Below are 18610 nucleotides of genomic sequence, written 5' to 3' on the forward strand. Positions count from 1 at the left end.
AAAAAAAATCAATTCGTAACATAACACCGTAAGATCTGAGCAAGGCTGATGAAGCTTTTGGATAAGCACTAAGGAATACAGAAACAAAATGTATGATTTTAAATTAAAGAGAAATCTTAACACTGGAGTTCTGCTGACTCAAATGTAGCACATAAGCAATTAATGCTCATACACATCTGAAAATAACGAGCTATCCATTAGGAAAAATAATCACTGGATTGATCTAATACAGCACACTGTCAGACTTTATTGCATAGAATAGCATTAGTGCAATGGTATTTCCAAGTGGCAGACAAAAATATAATAAACTGAGTAAGAAACAACATTGAACTCAAATATTTTGACATGGGGAAAAGAAGAATCTAATAATAACTCAAAAGACCTGATCAAATAACTGCAGTTATATTTTATGGATCAATTACTAGTGAGAACATCTAATTTCAAATTTCTAATTTCTGTGTATTTAGAGGACTAAACATATAACGATGGTTCACTGCATAAAGACTGATGGTAGAAGAAGAAAGACTGTAACTGTTTATTGGCCATTAGAATTAAAACTGAATACTCTTTCTCAAGTGTTTGAGATGGACAGAAAAATTATGCCATTAGGCACTAGTTGCTTTCCAAATATAATCTTTCCTAAAAACCTAACTGTATGTTTTGAAAAACAGGACATCACACAATGTTGTTGGTTTGGGCACTTTGTGAAGATCTTGTATGTTTTTAATTGCACATACATTGCACACTGTAGTACAGGGAGCCTACATAATGGCTATGTATAGACATATGCTTTCTACAGGAATCTGCTTAAACCAAATATTGTCAATATTCACACCAACTTGAACAACACATTTGCAGAAATACTGCTAGGATAATATTGATTTTCAACAGTACCTTTCAAGGCAAAAGAGAGGCACATAGCATTGGATCTTGGCTTTTCTGTCTCTCCTGCACCAGTCTGGCCACTTCCCCCTTTACCACGTGCCACTTATGTGCACAAGCCACAAGCTCCTGCTTGTGAAGTAAATGGGAGCATGGTGGTGCCACACTGGGAACCAAACCAGCCATCGAGCTGGTCCAGCATGCAGACTCCGAGGTGCTATAAACCTGTTAGGCAGCACTCATTCCCTGTTCTGTACAACAGCATTCGGTATAGGTTTCTAGATGACACACACAGACAAACTTGTAGACAAAACATCAGCTAAGATCATGGATGACAGCAAGGGTAGAATTTGGGGAGGGAGATCCTTTAAAATGCACTATGGTTTTGTTTTAAACTCAATCCTAAATAAATGGTTATTTCTTACTGATTTAATAGTGTATTAATGGCTCTGCACAGACTATGTTCATTGACAGCATGTGGCTGAAAAGTGCATGGGAAGTACCAGAGAATACTGAAATAACAAACAAAGAGCAACCACGCAAAAATGTTCAGGCAATACAACATGAAGACTGCATCACAAAATACCTTTTCCTGACTGCTTTTTGCACCATGCCTTAAAGCTCCTTAAAGACCTTGTTCCTAAAGATCTTTTGCTAAAAGATGTCCTAGTAACTGAGTGAGAGCATGGCCCCTCTAACACCAAAAACTGACTTTACAGAGCAATGGAAAAAATATATATGCTGAGCATTTGTGTAAAGGTTCCTACATGACAATGAGGAAAATAAAAAAAGTCACTATCCCACATAATATTCCCTTTCCTCTGTTCCACTCACTGCCAACACACAACAGAAAATTTATCCTCTGCAACTCATTCGAAGCACTAGCCGCAACTGCAAAGTGACAAAAGGCATCAGTGTCAGAAAGTTCAAGGCCACCTAGTGCAAATATTTGTTTGACGTCATGTGATGTACACTGTTCCTTTAAAATAGTTTAGTACAGAGGCAGATTTCGATGTCTGTAATGATATGCCTGCTATATAGAAAAAAGTAAAATAAAAGAGGATGTTTGTTCACTGACTCCGACAATTTCCATGACATGGTGCATTATGACTGATGCTTCTTAGTAGGGCATGCAAGGCAGCCAAGAGTCATTTAAAAACATGTGTTGTTTGTCTCAAAAACAAATGTAAGGGAATACAAATAAAAGCTGCCCTGTCTGAAATTAGGCTGAGCAGTTTAAATCCATTTTTCTTGAGGATATTCAGGATGCTGGGACTGCCTGCAAAATTAAACTAATTTATTCCTACTATCTACTGCAAAGGAGTAGTTTACCTCCAGTACATCTTGTCTAGAAAATAAGCCTCTTTATCCTAACATTAATCAGGTATCAATGTCCCTACATGTAGTAAAAACTGAAAGTATGTGAGCTTTGGGTTCTTGAAATGGAGGCAAATGACATGTCAAAGCTCCTGTCCCCAAAGGCAAAAGAGGACCTGCTTTCACAGTTCACCCACAGCAAAACACATCCCAGTTCAGAGTGTGAATGTTTTCCAGATCTTACACTTGACACAATTCAATCTGTGCTCCCATAAAGGGTAAAGGATTTGAGATGCAAAGATATATTTTGGTTTGCACCTTGGTTTCTGGATTCATGTAACCAAGGGCATGACTTACAGAGGGTCAGATCCTGCATCCTATTGACTAAGTAGTGCTTTGGATTTCAATAAATACGCTATTACTTCATGTGGGTCAGAGAGCAGCACGGGCACTTGTGTTAAGACACTAAACCACTATTCAAGGGGCTAGATCCAAAGTGCACTAAAGGCAAGTGAAAAGCATGAACCGACTACAACGAATCAGGCCTAAGCTCTGCCAGAGAGACAGAACAGAACTCCAAGTTTGTGAAAAACATTGTAAATTCTAAATACAGCTGAAGTAAAACAAATAACCCCACCTAAAATAGTTTTGCAGTTAAAAACCTATACATCGGTATTAGAAGGCACCCAGTTCAGGAAGTTCAGGCCTCTTCCCATGCTACCATGCACTAATTTCCTTTTTAAACAAAAGTATAGATGAGCATAAAATACAAAAATATACATTTTAAGCAGTAGCAGAATTTGAATGAGAATTAGAAATTGCTCAAGGAAAGGGACTGCCTTATGCACAAATGTGCACATGTATACACTCCATCTCAAAAAGGTATGAAAGAAAGGAAATCAATAGCCTTAAAATTTCTGTTAGCTGGTATGACAGCTATTAACTTCATTTTAGTAACTAGGAATGTTATCAGCTTGGCTTCCTTATCAAAAAGAAGTAAGCATTAGATATTACAGGCAGTGTTCAAGAAGGATAAATAGGCTGCCAGACAGGAAAGACGTTCATACGCTCACTCAGGAGGGAAGAGCTCCCACGCTCACACGATTCCACATTCATAGACACCTGAAATTCTCCCCATGTGCAAAAGAGCAGGTCTGGGAGGAAAAGTGCCTGCTGCTCTTCACCGTCCCTCTCCTCCATCCCACTTCAGCAAAGCACTTAAGCATACCAGGATGGGCTTAAAAGTTAGGCAAGCATGTCAGTTGTTTTGCTGGACTGAATGTAAGTCCAGCCCACACCTCCTAAAAGCCTTGCCAACCAACAGCAGGAGTTGCATGCACAGATGGTGTTCAGGGCCAACCAGCTGATATGGCACAGAGAGCAGTAAACAGCTGTTTAGGGTTATGCCACTTAAATCGTTGATAAGACAACACTGCGAATGCAAGACATCAATGATGCCCCAGAGTGACATTTCTAGAAGACTTCCGAAAACCAGAAAAGGATCAAAGTAATCTTCATCCTGCTGGCCATAAATATGCCAGTGGACACCAGCATTGTCATATGGAAAGAGAATTAGGATTGAATAGCCCTGGAAAAAATGTCTCAAACATAGACTCCATCTTTGATACATTTACAGTAAAAGCCTTTCAGAGTAAAATGCATGAGAACATCCTGAGGCCTTATTTTCAAACATGATTAGCTTACGAATTGGCAAAAAATCTAGCTCCTCTGTAATGATAAAAAAAGACTGACAATTTTCTGGAGCATTCAGCAGTTTGTGAATGCAGCACTTTTTGGCTCTTGGATCTGCTCTGAAGCCAGCTCCTTCTATTTTTCTTATTATTCCCCAGGAGAGCATACAGCAAAATTCAATATTAACATCAAGTGTCATGTCTGCAGAACGGAACAAAGCGAGCGCTGATACTAAGCTCCCAACACTCTGCTTACCAAAACCCCAGTGGAGAAGCAGATAGTGTTTCAGAAAAGCATGGTAAACTAACATTAAGTCCCTAAAAACCAAGCACAATTGAAAGCTGGGGTGAAAAGGGAGTGGAAACATGGAGCTAGGTTTGTATTTTCTCAGACTGCTTTCTTGGTTAACTCTGTGCTTCTTCAGAAAATAACTTCAGTATGAAACTAACACTTGGAAAGTTTTTCCAGCAGACACTTAAAGAATTTTTCTGGCACAGCCAGAAATTTACCATATGGGCCAGCCCAGCTCTCCCCAAACGCAGCAGGAGTTTGGTCACTGTAATCACTAAAGACGGGCTGGTATCTGAACATAAAATTTTCTTTGGATAATTTATGGAAACCTCAGATGTGAAACATAATCTGTTTCCTTTTACAGCACCCAACCGCACAGCAAGTTTACATGGAGGACAAATAGCACACAGAACAAGGAGGCCAACGAAGAGTGCTGAAGCAAGGCTGGAGAACCATCTCGGTGGCAAAGACTGCAATCACTTTCACAGAAGTCACAAGGGGTTATACTTTGCATTACTGCTGAATTGTAGCTTCTCACCGCTCTTCTCCCTGTTCAGAAAGGTTAGTTAACATTAGTCAATGAACTTCTGAGAACTGACCAACAAATTACCTTCACAAAGAAAGCATTTTTAAAGGATGCACTAAACTCTGATGCAGATCTCATCATACACTGCAAAATACTTCCCAGAGTGGTGGGTGTTTAAGCCTAAGCATTCATCTTTGTTCTTTTCCCAAAACATCAAAACGTTCTCATTATCATTCAGGCAAATGCTTAGTGAAAGGCACACTTTCATAGACTCAATCTCAACTGTCAGACCCAATCTGTTCAGAAACCTCGGTCAAACATTTTAAAAGGAATTTTGCCCCTACCTACGCAGTAACCCCCCTGACAAAGGAATCGGGATGCTTTACCTGGCAGGTTACTGGCTATGACATTTGAGAGCTAGGTCTCTCACAACTGACGCTTTCTCTCTCACTATTATGTTTGGGAGCTTCAGCTTCCTGAATCTGGGACTGCCCACCTCACCTACCTCCTGCTCCTGTATTTTGCTCCCCAGTTTCCTGAAGGGTTGCTACAGACCTGAACAGACTAGAAGCCTGGAAAGCCATATTCATTTCAAAAACATCAGTGTATGGTAATTGCTGACAGAACAAGCTTTTGTGAAGTTTCATTCCCATAGTGGGTTTTGTGGTTTGAAGGTTGTCATTCCAACTAGGGACACTGTACTTTCTTTTTTTATTAGTAGTATTTTTTAACTGAAATTATATTCAGTTTCTTTTCAAGCCTCAAGATTTTTAAAAAATAAAAATAGAAGATGCATCTTTATGGGGCATAATGCTTACCCAACAGTGACACCCAACTAGCTCTGAACCAAGTCAGGTAAGAGAAGCAGCACAGTCATTTGAACATGCTGAGCAGCTGTGTATATTAACCCTGGCAGATCTCCTTGTTGGCACTGCTATATTGGCATCCAACCCAGTTCTTATACCTATACCAGCTGTAACATCTGCCACACAGATGTAACTTTTTGATAAATGCGAGAGCATGAGGAATCCTTAGACATCGCCGAGCTCTGAATATGACGTGAATCTTACTGCCACCATCACATAAAATATACACCTGCAGCTTGGGTCACCAGCTATGAGAGTGATGGAAAATAATAGATTAAAATAAAAGCATGTTCCTGTATTAGATAGGAAGGAGTTCTTTCAGAAGAACTCAGAATCATGGCATATGTATATATGTTGACCAATAATATGTCTGTGCTAAATAGTAATAGGAATGGTGTCTTGTAAAATAATATTTGAAGCAATCTTTTTCTTAAAGTTGAAGCCTTCTATTGCAGCACTGATTACATCATACAAATTTTAGTCCTTATGGATATTAATATCTTTAAATTAATATTGATGTATTGAGAATTTATAGACACTAGATGTATTTAAACAGAATAAAAGTATTTACACATGTGCATTTATATGTGACTTTTTTATACACGTATTCATTAGCCTATCTAACAGGATTCTTACAAAAAAATAGGTCCTGACCTCTTCTCCTAGTCATTGCAGCATGTGGAAATTCATTTTGGCCATAGATTCTAAGTGTTATGTGTTTTTCTCAAATAAAAATTACTTTAATTTGTTAAGCCACTAGGACTTAAAACATGCTCTAGGTTAATGGACAGTTTTGTTACATCTGCTAATTTCCTATCTACCCTAAAGGAGGGTAGATTTAGGCTGGATATAAGGAAGAAATTTTTTACAGGGAGGGTGGTGAGGCACTGGAACAGGTTGCCCAGAGACGTAGTGGAGGCCCCATCCCTAGAAACATTCAAGGTCAGGTTGGATGGGGCTCTGAGCAACTTGATCTGGTTAAGGCTGTCCCTGCTTACTGCAGGGGGGTTGGGCTAGATGACCTCTAAAGGTCCCTTCCAACCCAAAGCATTCTATGATTCTATTTTAGTTTAAACTTCTGTGATTGAACAAACATTTCAGCCTACATAGAATAAATGTGATCTTCACCTAGCTAAAGTAGAACACATCATAGCATATTTGGTTGCCTTCTGTCTTGTGCTAAAACAAACCAGTGTGAAGATAATTGCCTATAAAACTTTTTTATGCTTATCTCAAACCAAGCCCAAATCCTTAATAATGTTTCAGCTGGCTGGTGTAATGAAAACCACTCTAATATCTTCTCCAGCAGCTTGTAATCTTTCTTTGCTTTTATTTTGCCCAAGAGCTTTGTACATTGCTGCCTTTCTCTAAAACACACTCTATAAAAAAAAAAAAAACCAACCACCAAAAACCCAACCAAAAACAAATCAGAAAACTTTGAAACTGTTTTTCCCAGGTACATCTTTTTTACATAACTATACAACCAAAACACTGGCATTTTCTCCAGTGAAGGACTCTTAGATTAAATAAGAAACAGATGAAAAAGACACTTGAAAGATAATCATTAACTTGGTAAGTGAACCACAGTGAAGTTCCTGCTTCATTTTGGTAGTTTTGGGAACACATTGGGCCAGATTGAAGCCCATTTATACCAGCTGACAATTAAGTTATGACAATTCACACCAGCTGAGGAACCAACCCATTAGGACAGTAAACATGTATATGGAAAAACACTACTATTTGTTAGAATATTTGGCATGTCAGTGTCCAAAAAGGCAGCAGTTCAATGAAAAAAGTAAATTTCAGTGCAATGTGGCTTTCTCTTCACTATAATTTGCCCTATTTCCACAAAAATAAACTTTCTTTTAAACTTCTGAATCACTAAGATCCATTTGGAATGACTGACACTTACTAGGTTCATAGTAATCCACTATAGTCACTGAAGCATCTTGGATATTTGCCACTTTGAAGTCTCTCACAGCCGGAATATCCACACAAACCTGTGTTTCATTTAGCTAGAAAAACATAAGAGAAACATCCTGAGAAGTCTGGTGATGGGGGTTTCATGGAAGAGGTAAGGAATTCTAGCTCAGTGGTAGTCCCCTTCATTTCTAAAGACTTGGAGTCAGGATGCATATAAAGATACTTATTTCATTTGTAGTTATTTTGGCCGAATTACAGACTTCTTGAAAGGTCTACCTTCTTATATATGATTTTTAAGAGGCTTAATCTAGAAACCCCTTACAAATATAACTGAGTTGTACCTACCCAATCAGTCCCACTAAAAACAGTGGAACTATTAATTCAATGTGAATAGCAGGTGTTGACTTCCCCAAATACAATCCATAATGTCTTTTCAATTTTAAACCAAACAATGGCAGAGTCAAGATTAACATCACTACAAACACATTTCTTTGTTATTTTCAACTTACAGAGTCTAAGTATAGGTTGACTTTTCCATTGTCCTTTTCCATCTTCTTAACTCTATTGTCTAATGGAATGAAATCTGGTGACACAGAGAAACCACTGAGTAAGCCAACCTCCATGAGGACCATACCACTACTGGGAGCTGTGCCAGAACCCAAGTACCTTTCCAAAACACAGAGACAAAGAAACTTTTAGTAGAAATACAGTAGTCCACTCTCCAAAGACTTAAATCCCAACCATGGAAGCAATACTGCTTAAGAATACTTAAGAAACAAATGGAACAAAATGCCCACAAGAAAATTTCTAATGATGAAGAGTTAAGAATTGATTTCTCTATTATTCTGCTTGATAATTTCAACTACATATGCAAAAGCAGGTTTAGCACTGAGAGAACTACAGTACATAAACCATATGAGAGACTACACTGACACCACTAGGAGCTTTCCATTGGCATCAGGTGCCAGGTTTCCATATATGTGCAGGTTTACATCACAAATATGCAGGAAATACTGCAATTAAACACGTTTCAAAAGAAGTAATTAAGAAACTGTTGTAGGAACTCTTGAACTGAAATATACATATTTCCTCTTATGGACGGATTGTTTTGCTTTTATTCATTTTTGGAGGGTGAGATAAAGGTATACACCAAAAATGTCTCCCAAATCTTTTCATATTTCCTTCATAGAGATTGATGGTTCCGTTAACAAAGTCATCATCAGATTATTTCTCAAAGGTTGAGTTTTAAAATGCATAGCCATGTTATTCATCCAGTTTTGGAAAAAGAAGGTTTAATAAGTTGAGTTCTTTCTTTTTTCCTAAATAATACTTATTATTACATATTCTTCCAATATGAGAATCAGATGCTGGACTAAAAAGCTGTGCTCTTTTGAGCAAGCCTTACATACTATGGTGCACAGCAGAACTAGCAAAATATATTTATGGTGTTCTGTGCTACAAGTGATACTTAAATGACCTGCAAAAGATTGTATTGCTTTAAACAAAGTAGGTGGCAGAAGAGGTTTCCTGCCCTTGGCATGGAGGGTCAATGATTATTGTTATAATAGAATAGAAGTGTCTCCAAACCTCATTTTGAAGGTTTGACAGTAGTTGAAAGTAATTGGATAAAACTGTTTCTTTGTAGACCTGGATGGTTTAAAAAAGGGAAGGCTTGCTTTCAAAGCAATGCTGTTAAGCCTGGCAGCATGGCTGATTGAACGCAGATATGACTTTGAAAGAAATACAGCACAACTGCTGACTTCAGTTGGCTCATGAGATTAGAAACAAATGAAACCATCTGTTGGATGATGTGCTGTGCCAAAGCAGATGCTATTGAAAACAAATAACTGAATTGGAACTGGATGTAATTATTTCTGCATAATTACCAATAAGAGGGGAGGAAAATACCCAAGCTGTCTAGCCAGCCTGGGATGCTACCAAAATACCAACAGGTAACCAAACCAGCTTGGTATTGTCAAGAAGTGAGTAAGATATATCCCTAGAAGTTATGAGGATCTGGCTGTCTTAACAAAGAAGACAGACAGCCTTAGGGGTGGCTCCTGGTATCATCTCTTCAACTCCATAGTCTCCTAAAAAAGAAAAAAAATCACTATGCAAGAAGAATGACCAGTAAGAGAATGAAAGAAGACTTGAAACTTGTACCCGAAGAGAACTGAGAACCTTTTGAATTGAATTTTATGTTTCAGCTCTTCAGCAACATGAGATCTGTGTGAGACTCTCTCATAGATGATGCAAAGAGGAGAAAATAAATACCAAGCTAGTGTAGGCAGAAAGCATAAACAAGAGAGCGAGTAGAACCATCAGCAATCAGCTTCCCATGCCTGGAAATGGTATGCGGGCAACAAGACCAACCAGAGAAGAAAGCGGCAGCCCTGGGGATTTGCCTCTCAGACAGTGAGTTAGCTCCTCTAACCAAGAATCAGTTCAATTTGAATGAGACATTATCTGTCCCAGTGTCATAAATGATACCCAGTTGAGATGACCATGGCCAATCACTATCAAGCCGGTTGAAAGAAGGCAGAATATTCTGCAGATTAGAGAAAGAAAAAAATTGCGAAGCTGCAGCCTCCATTACCTGACTATGCATACCCACAGCTAGCTAAACTGGTTGAGATTTCAGCAGTCTTTCTGTATTTGCCTACTTGGTTTCTCTACCAGAAAGCCACATCACACTGTAAAGATTATGAGTGGACCAACTTTAAACTAATTCAGGAATTTAATACAGATAATGCATATATTATATACAATATATAGGGGGAAAAAGAAGAGGATGACTAGTCTACCAAGCCAAGCAACCAGAGACAAAGTCTCAGCCTAAAGAATAGAAACATGGATTTACTAGAACTTATACCAGTCCACTTTCCATGATGAGTTGATGGATCTTAATGTTCCAAATACTCTCCTGGGGCAGTTTTATAATGCCACTAGATTTTTCCCCTATCATTTGAATACTTTACAATTAAAACATCATCACCCTAGAGCCTTCCCAGAGGGATGAAGCCCTTCCTGTCTGTATTCCTGAGCCAAAGGTCTTAGCTAGAAAATCAGAATGCTCAGCCAAGACTTATCCCAGACCCATCATGTAAGCCTTTTACTTGTCAGGAGTTTGTGCTAGACTTTAGAAAGCTGTTGACACTTCATAGAAAACTTTTAAAGAGAAAAAGCTCATTCTATTTCAAGAGCTCTCATGTATTCTAGTGTCCCTGCCCACCATCTGTATCACTGAATTGGTTACCAGAAACACATAAAAACAGGGCTCTGGCTTTGTGCCTGCTGACTATTTCCCAAATTAAATCAATCCTCTCTGTACTGAAATCATATTCGCTATAGCTGATTATTAGTATGATGGTGTCACCTAGAGGCTCCATCTCCAGTCACAGCTCCTTGTGGTAGGCAGAGCATAAAATTAGTTCTAGGCATATGGTGTTTAAAGTTTAAATAAATAACAAAAAGAGGATGTGGAGGAAAGGAATGCAAGAGTAATCATGGCAGATCAGGTGGTACTTTGCAAATCTTGCATTTACAAGGAACCCATTGTAATATCACAAGAAGAAAAAAGTGTTTCTAGAGGAAGTATTCACAAACAGATGAAATCGTAAAATACAAAGAATGTAGTCATCTCAACATTCTTGTATATAATAAAAGATAGAAGATAAAAAACATAAATATATGTAGATATAATGTCCCATCGGGTTTTCTGTGAAATATGCAGTGCTCTAAGTACAATAAGAAGTGCATACTGAAGAAATTGCCAGAGAACAAACAACTTCATATATTTCTTTTAAATACATGTATAAACACTTTCACAGCAAGTAAAAATGAGGCAGCAAAGCAGAGAAACAACTTGGTCTAATGACTGGCTGACGTAGGAATACACAATATGACTGTTCAATGTCACCTGTTCTCATCTGATCCAAATTCCATCCAGGTAACATCTGGTGGCTGTTCTGTGGTCTCTGAGATGATGCTTCAGCACTCTGAGTTCAGTTCTTAGTAGGTGTTTACTGAACAAGAAACATCATCCTAGATGCACCCCTCCCTCCCTTATTCAGCAGAAAGAATAGAATTAGACTGGCCAAAAAACTCATCACCTCTTTCAACTCTAGAATGATGCTTACATTATATTGTATTACCAAATTCACAACTGTAAGGCATATTGGTAAATGAAAGACCACAAAGATACTTGCAAAATAAGACAAAACCCCAGCTGAATTTATCATTATGTAAACATGGATTTTGACTCCTGCCAAAATTGTTCCAAGCAAAGTTTATTAACAGACATGACCAAAGAATGATTACTTCTATTGCATGGTGTTTTCAGCACTTCAGAACTTCCTTCTCTTTTTACAAAAAAAAAAGAAGTATCTATTTCTAGATCAAAGCAAAGCATTCTGTTCATGAAAGGTAAAGAGTAATGGGCAGTTGTCACAGTCTGTTACTAGAAGTTAGAATGTGGAAGACATCGGTTCCATTTTCAAGTCTGTCCACAGCTCTCCATACAGCTAAGCAGCACTTGCTCCGAAGAGCCTTTAAGGGTTTTTTTGTATTTCACACAAACTCTTGAATATCCCTCTGTCATTTAGGGTACCACTATCTTTATGCATACCAGTAAAAAAATATGACCTGGCCAGCAACAATTTTGCACAAAAGATCTATCACTCTATTTATTGACTTATGAATTGCTTCTTAGTTTAACTACACCCATTTTTACAAATTCTTTTATTCTCTTTAGTTATATGTTTATATCCCATACATTAGCAACTCCACACAAACAAAGGGGTAATTCAGCTCATTTTAAATCATTTTAAAGCTGTACAGACAAAGAGGTGTATGAGATGCTCCAACTGAATTACCTACCTTGTGCACACATTCAAGGTCAAATGGTTTTTATCGTCTTTGTCATCCTTTACATCAACATTCAAGTCAAAGGCTTCTTGTTTTCGGACAGATCTGAGCCTCTGATCAGTGTGTTTTGTGTTGTAAATAACATTGAGCTGTGGATTGCAAGTAGAGGCATTAGATGACATGCATAAAGCAAATCTGTGTGGTTAAAACACTACGTTTGTAACAGTCTAACGCCAGAGGAGTGCTCACATGAGACAGGATACATGGCCTTGTATTTGACAGTTGCACACATGAGATTTACAGGAATTCTCTGAAAGAAATATCCTTTCCGAACACTTGGTAATGCAGCAGCACCAATGCAATTAGCAGGACACAACTGAGGCAAACACAAGGGAGCTCCAGGACAACCAGCAATTTTCTCCCTAGTTGCTGTCTGCTGGTTTATAATGTGTGCAGCTACTTCCTGACAGTGTGAAATGGGATGAATAAAGGCAAACTTCAGAGACTGACACCCACTGGGTTAAAAGAGACAGGCTGTGTATGAAAGCAGAGGAACAGCAAATACATAGCGTATGTCCAGAATTTGTCTTCAGTCTTCATGTCATAGCATACATACACTCAAAACAGATGAGGAATAGCATGCTACTCCAAGCTCAGAACAACAGTTTTCTTGCAGTTAAGTAAGTAATTTCATCAGCTGGTTCATCTCTGCAAAGACAAAGCTACAGTCATCAGTCTGCCTCAAGGACAGAGCTTTCACTCTTTCTGCTCAACAACTGCCACGCTGTGCTAAGTGAGCCAAGCAAGGAAGTATAACTGGATGTCCAATGGAAGACAGTAACATTAATACAAAATAAGCTCATCTGTTAGGCACAGTTTGAAGTTTCCAATTCTTCTAGTGTAGATGTGTATAAGATGCTTGAAACAGTGGTAGAAAAGTGGTAAAACCACAAGCCCTTAAAAGAGATCTGAATAATTAGGAGATAGCCTGATTATCTCAATATCCTGTAAAATTACCAATGCCAACAGCCAAAGCAGAAATGCTGGAGCTGGAATTGAGCAACCAGTGAGTACTCTCACATTATCAGCCACGACAGAAAATTATGCCGTAAAAAACCAGGCTGTACTGCCTACAGAATTGAACTTGATGAGGTAAAGAAACAGATGAATCATTACCTGCAGTGTTTCTTTAAAGCTGCCTTGGTACCAGACTGGAGGATGACAAGTGCAACAGCAATTTTTACAAGAGTACTGGGGGTCTAGAGAACTGTGGATATCAAGTAAACTTGGTATCTGTACCAGAAAACACAGTCAAAACTATAATAAAGAGTCAAATTATTGGATAAATAAGTAAATATGACATGTTGGATAATAGGTTGTTGCTATAAACCCACCAGCTACCCAAATCAAATGAAAAAATGTGGACAACGGAGCTCTGTCTAATATAAGCTACCTGGATGTTACATTGGCATGTAGCTGGTTAGGAAGATTATTAGCCAAAGGTACCGGAACAAGAGAAGCTGCCAAGGGATAAAGGGCTGTTAAAAGACAGGAATAGAGGGTAGGAATGAATGTTCATACATGAAAGGAGCGGAGTCCTAAACTAATCTGTGCTGGGTGACCAGCGTTAAACACATCCATACATGATGTAGAAAACAGGGTAAATCTGATGTGATAAAGTTTGCTGATTATACTAATGTATTTGAGGTAGTAAAGACTAGGATTACTGCAAAGAGTTGCAGAATGAAAGAATTTTTATGAACATAATAATGGGTTTTGAACTGATTACTACCAGATATGTTTACCATTTAAGAAATGGTAAAAAAGATGAAAAATCAGCCATAAACAGGTAAGTTGGAAGAAGGACACAGTAAAGGTCTACAGAATAATGACCTGCATGGGAAAGATGAAGGAAACAGCTTCTCATGCAATGCAAGATTAAACTGTGGAATTCCTGCCCACAAGATGCCGCAGATACTAAACTGTACAAGCATTCAAGGGCAAAATAGACAACTTCATGGAGTCAAAATTTTCTAAGCCCGCAGAAACTATCTCCAGCTGAAGGTTTTGAATAATACATGGTAAGAGGTGGAAGACAGTCAGGTAGTATATTACATGTATTTATCTTATACTCCCTCCTGAGCATCCACCTCTGGCTGTTGTGGAAAACAGAACATTGGGCTAGACTGAGCTTTGCTCTGACCCAACAGAGTCCCTCTTATGCCTTCTTTCCAAACACAAGAACTAGGGGAGCAGACTCAAGAGGAGAAAGAGGTAGTGCTTCTTCATGCAATACACCATTATCTGCAGAACTACTTGCTGCAAGAAGCTGTGGTTCTTAAAAGCTTAGAAATATTTAAAAAGTTTTTCGTTCATTTATGGAAGGAAAAAAAGCTATCAGGAAATATCTACCAAGCCAGAGAGAGCACACAGAGATGACCTGTGCATTGGGAAGGTCCTGTGTTGCAAACTGGTGAAGGCCAAGAGGATATACCAGTGAGATATCACTTCATGCTTGCCCTGTCTAGTAGCCTTCATTGGTCATCCTCTCTCTACTGGCCGCTATGGGATACAGCATAATGAAGTATATCAGTTGTCCCAGCACACCTGCTCTAGCATACTCGTGTACCTATACCCAATAAAAGACACCAAAAATTAAATTTAACTTTGAGAAAACATTCTAAGGTGCTTCAGGCTGATTAACACCCAATGTGACGTTGATGGCAACTGCAGCATCCCTTTGCTGTGGCACAAATGGGACACCACCTCTGACAAAGGACAAGGGAATGGGTTGCTGACTCAGCACTTCAGTGTGATGAATCAGAAAGCTCAACTTTCAAAACCTTAGAAAGACAAAATCAAATTCTTCAAGAAACTAAGAAAAAAATCTACTATCAAAGAATAGTTGGCATTATTTGGTGAAACAGTGATTTTCACCAACGACAGAACAGTAAGTTTGCATACAGTTTTTGCATCCAAATAATCACTACCTGTTCCTTTAGTCATCAAGATAAAACAAATGGCAGGGCAGGGGGGGGATCTTCTTTGATTTTGGTAGAAAGATTATCAGAAAGTGGCTCAAATAGCTCCCCTTGCAAGACCCCAACATGCACTTTGCTTGGCTAAGGAAAAGAGAATGAAGAGCGTTTCTGGAAAATCACAGTCCCTTTACAACATTTTCTGGCAGCAAATGGAAAACTGTCAGTCCAAATTTCAAGGTATGACAGGGGCTTGTCCAAGTTATAGGTTAGCAAGTCAGTTATAGGCCAGCAAGACTGTGCAAACAGAGGAGTCTTTAATTTCTGATTTTTGCTTTTGCTGTTACGTCTCTCACTCCTTGACATGAAAGTTATGCTCTTTCTTTCAATCTACACACGATTGCCATTGCCGTGCCCTGCATTGCTGAATTTAGCATGCTGTATGAGTACAGAGCCAATCCTGTACAGGCGCTCAGGACAACCACGGTGCAACAGTGAAGATTTATCCTGTAAAACTGCTCCGCAGGAGACGGCAGTACCAAGGATGAAGCCAATTTAGAAAGCCTGCCAGTTAAAGGCATGCAGAAAGTTTGGTAAAGACAAGCTGGCAGTGCCTCAAAGATCTGTCATCACAGAAACAAAGCTGTTTTAACTTTTGCCAGATAAAGCCAATGAATGGGAATTTACTGCCAATGCAGGATGTCTGAAACCACATACTGAACAGGTCAATCAGCTAGTATTTTTATGGCATAAGTTATTGCTGTTATGGTCTGAATTTCCTTTCCTGATTTCTCATGACAATGAAGGAAAAATCTTTTTCACAACACAGTTTAATTAAAGCTGCCTTCTTTATACACTCTTACTTTGGGGACAGAAGGCTATTATACAGAAACTAGCATTAAATTAACAAAACGAGCAACTGCATTTCTTCTTCACCCTTTTAAGAAGCAGCTGCCAAAGCGAAAGGCAAAACTGGTCCAGTCTTGTCATATTGCAACCAGCTCTGGTAAGAGGACCAAAAAGAGAAAACGAGAAGATAATCTTCTGCATGAGAGAGATGCTTGTAATAGTACCTGACCCAATCAAGTGAACTACGTTTCAAAAAAACATGACTCATTTATAATGCCCTAATCAATGTCTCTTTCCTTATCCTTTTTGTTCTTCAACTAGCAGCACAAATGTGCTTGACCAAGGGCATGAATTCAATGAAATCATCTCCAATATTTTTCTGCCCCTCTTTGACTACTTAGTATCCACTCAAATTGTGACAAAGAAAATATGTGTGCATTTCGCAGCGTACCTTTTTCAGTACCATCACACTGAATAACATTCAGTCCCTTGCCTAAGTCTAGTAAAAATACACTGAGTGGAAAAAACAGTCCATGTGTTTCAGCAACAAGTAACAGGTAATTCTCACTTTTTTCCTCACTCCCTCTCTATATATGACCGGGAGATCAGGGAGATCTTGTTCACTTATCCACTTTGCCCATACCCATCCTCCTTGAGCCTGCCCACCCTCCCCTCATTGCTAGTCCTGGATTTCAGTGGCATTTTCCTTCCATCCAGAAGGCATGGGCCATGCCAAATTTTTGAGGCATTTGCCAAGCCCAGTTCACAGTGGTTCCAGACAGCAGAGAGGTGTTTCTTCCAAGACTTTCAGCAGGTCACCTAGGGAAGATCGCTTCTTCGACTCCCTTCTCTAGAGTGCCTTTCATATATCCTAACCCTACAATCTCTTTCCTCTTGCAGAGTCAGTGTCTTAGGTCATCTGGCACTTAGGGACATGGTTTAATGGTGGACTTGGCAGTGTTAGGTTTACGGTTGGACTCGATGATCTTAAAGGTCTTTTCCAACCTAAATGATTCTATGACAGTATGTGCCCACATAATGAAGGGATGAGCTAGGAGACTTTGTTGACAGCAGGACCACAAAGCTACAAGTAAATGTCTGCTTTTGCAATTATACTATCCAAAATAAATACATTTTATGAGATCCTGCAGGGTCCAGAGTGAATGCACTGCCAACTCGCACACACAGTGAGATTTCACAGAAAAATAAGGGCTTTTTTCCTAAGAATCCATTCTGTTGGGAAAGCAGCCTTTTCCATTAATGGACCGAATCTTGTGTTTTGTGATATTTAAATGAATTACTGTTTTGACATGCTACATTTGGTCAGGAAGTCAAATCCCAGAACAGTGAATCTCACCACTGTACTTTGGCGGGCCTAAGACAATGAAACCCAGCTGAAGAAATGTGATCACAGTGTCATATGCTATCTAATTTATTAAATGCGACCCAGATCTAGCTTGTGTCTGGGAAAAAGAGAAATCTCATTCAAATGGCATCAGTGCTCTTTCTTTTAGAATACCAGACCTGCCAAAGAAGCAGACGGAAAGAATATATCCCAGCAAAGAAAAGGTTTTGGAGAAGATACTCCAGTATGTTAAGTACAATATTTTGAATCAAGTCACAGCATCTCTGACTCAAAGCTGCAGGAAAAAAGGCAACAGCACAGTGACCTAAATGAAGAAGATAACCTGGCATTGGTTCTTGAACACTAGCTGTTTGGGAGCACATTTGCATGTTCATACAACAAATCAGAAACATAAACCATGGTGCTATACACCCCCAAGGAGCCCTCTAATCACAGAGTCAACTACTGGCTATTCTGGGTGGAAGACTTCTGCTCAGTCTTCACCAGACATGCCGGTTTGTATGTGAAATTTTCTTGCTGGCAAAAGCCTAATTGGAACTAGTGTGCTTCCACAAAAGGCATTCACTTCAACAGATTAGCATCTTCCAGCAAGAAACAATTTGCTGAAAAGTTTTTGATCAGCTTGCCTGACAAATTAGTTGACTTAATATCAGGGAGTATTTCTCAACAATGAGTAAGTTTAAGTAGTCTTAACTGTTCTGGAGCCCCAGTTTGTTACATTCCACATACACACACACACACTGAAACCACAGATGTGTGAACGCAGTCCTGCTGAGATGTTCATTCCTATCTTGGCTTGCAGGTCTGAATCTAAACTATCCTCTGAAATTTTTGAACTTTGCTGTAAACTTCATTTGTACTTCTGGGAATTAATAAACACGGGTCATGATTTATGGCACTGCAGGTTTTGCAGACTGGTGCTGAATCAATAAGGTGTATCTCTAGCTGCTGTTCACTGCTGACAGGCAGCTGTGAAGATTTCTCTGTGAAGGTCTTTTATCCAAAAATGTATTTACCAACCATCACCATGCTTTTTTGTTTCCCAGATGCACAA

The 18610-nt window shown here is 39.0% G+C and overlaps 1 protein-coding gene across 1 annotated transcript in view; it reads right to left on the reverse strand.

Moving 5' to 3' along the window:
• Positions 1-4540: 4540 nt before the first annotated feature.
• The window catches only part of CD109 (CD109 molecule), a 78431-nt gene continuing 64361 nt past the window's right edge, over positions 4541-18610 (reverse strand). Inside the window, 4 exon segments of the mRNA XM_075707895.1 lie at positions 4541-4731; positions 7487-7589; positions 8007-8163; positions 12376-12512. Of these exon segments, the coding sequence (XP_075564010.1) occupies positions 4541-4731; positions 7487-7589; positions 8007-8163; positions 12376-12512 (588 nt within the window).

This window comes from Pelecanus crispus, chromosome 3, assembly GCF_030463565.1.
Source record: "Pelecanus crispus isolate bPelCri1 chromosome 3, bPelCri1.pri, whole genome shotgun sequence".
In the NCBI taxonomy this organism is placed as follows: domain Eukaryota; kingdom Metazoa; phylum Chordata; class Aves; order Pelecaniformes; family Pelecanidae; genus Pelecanus; species Pelecanus crispus.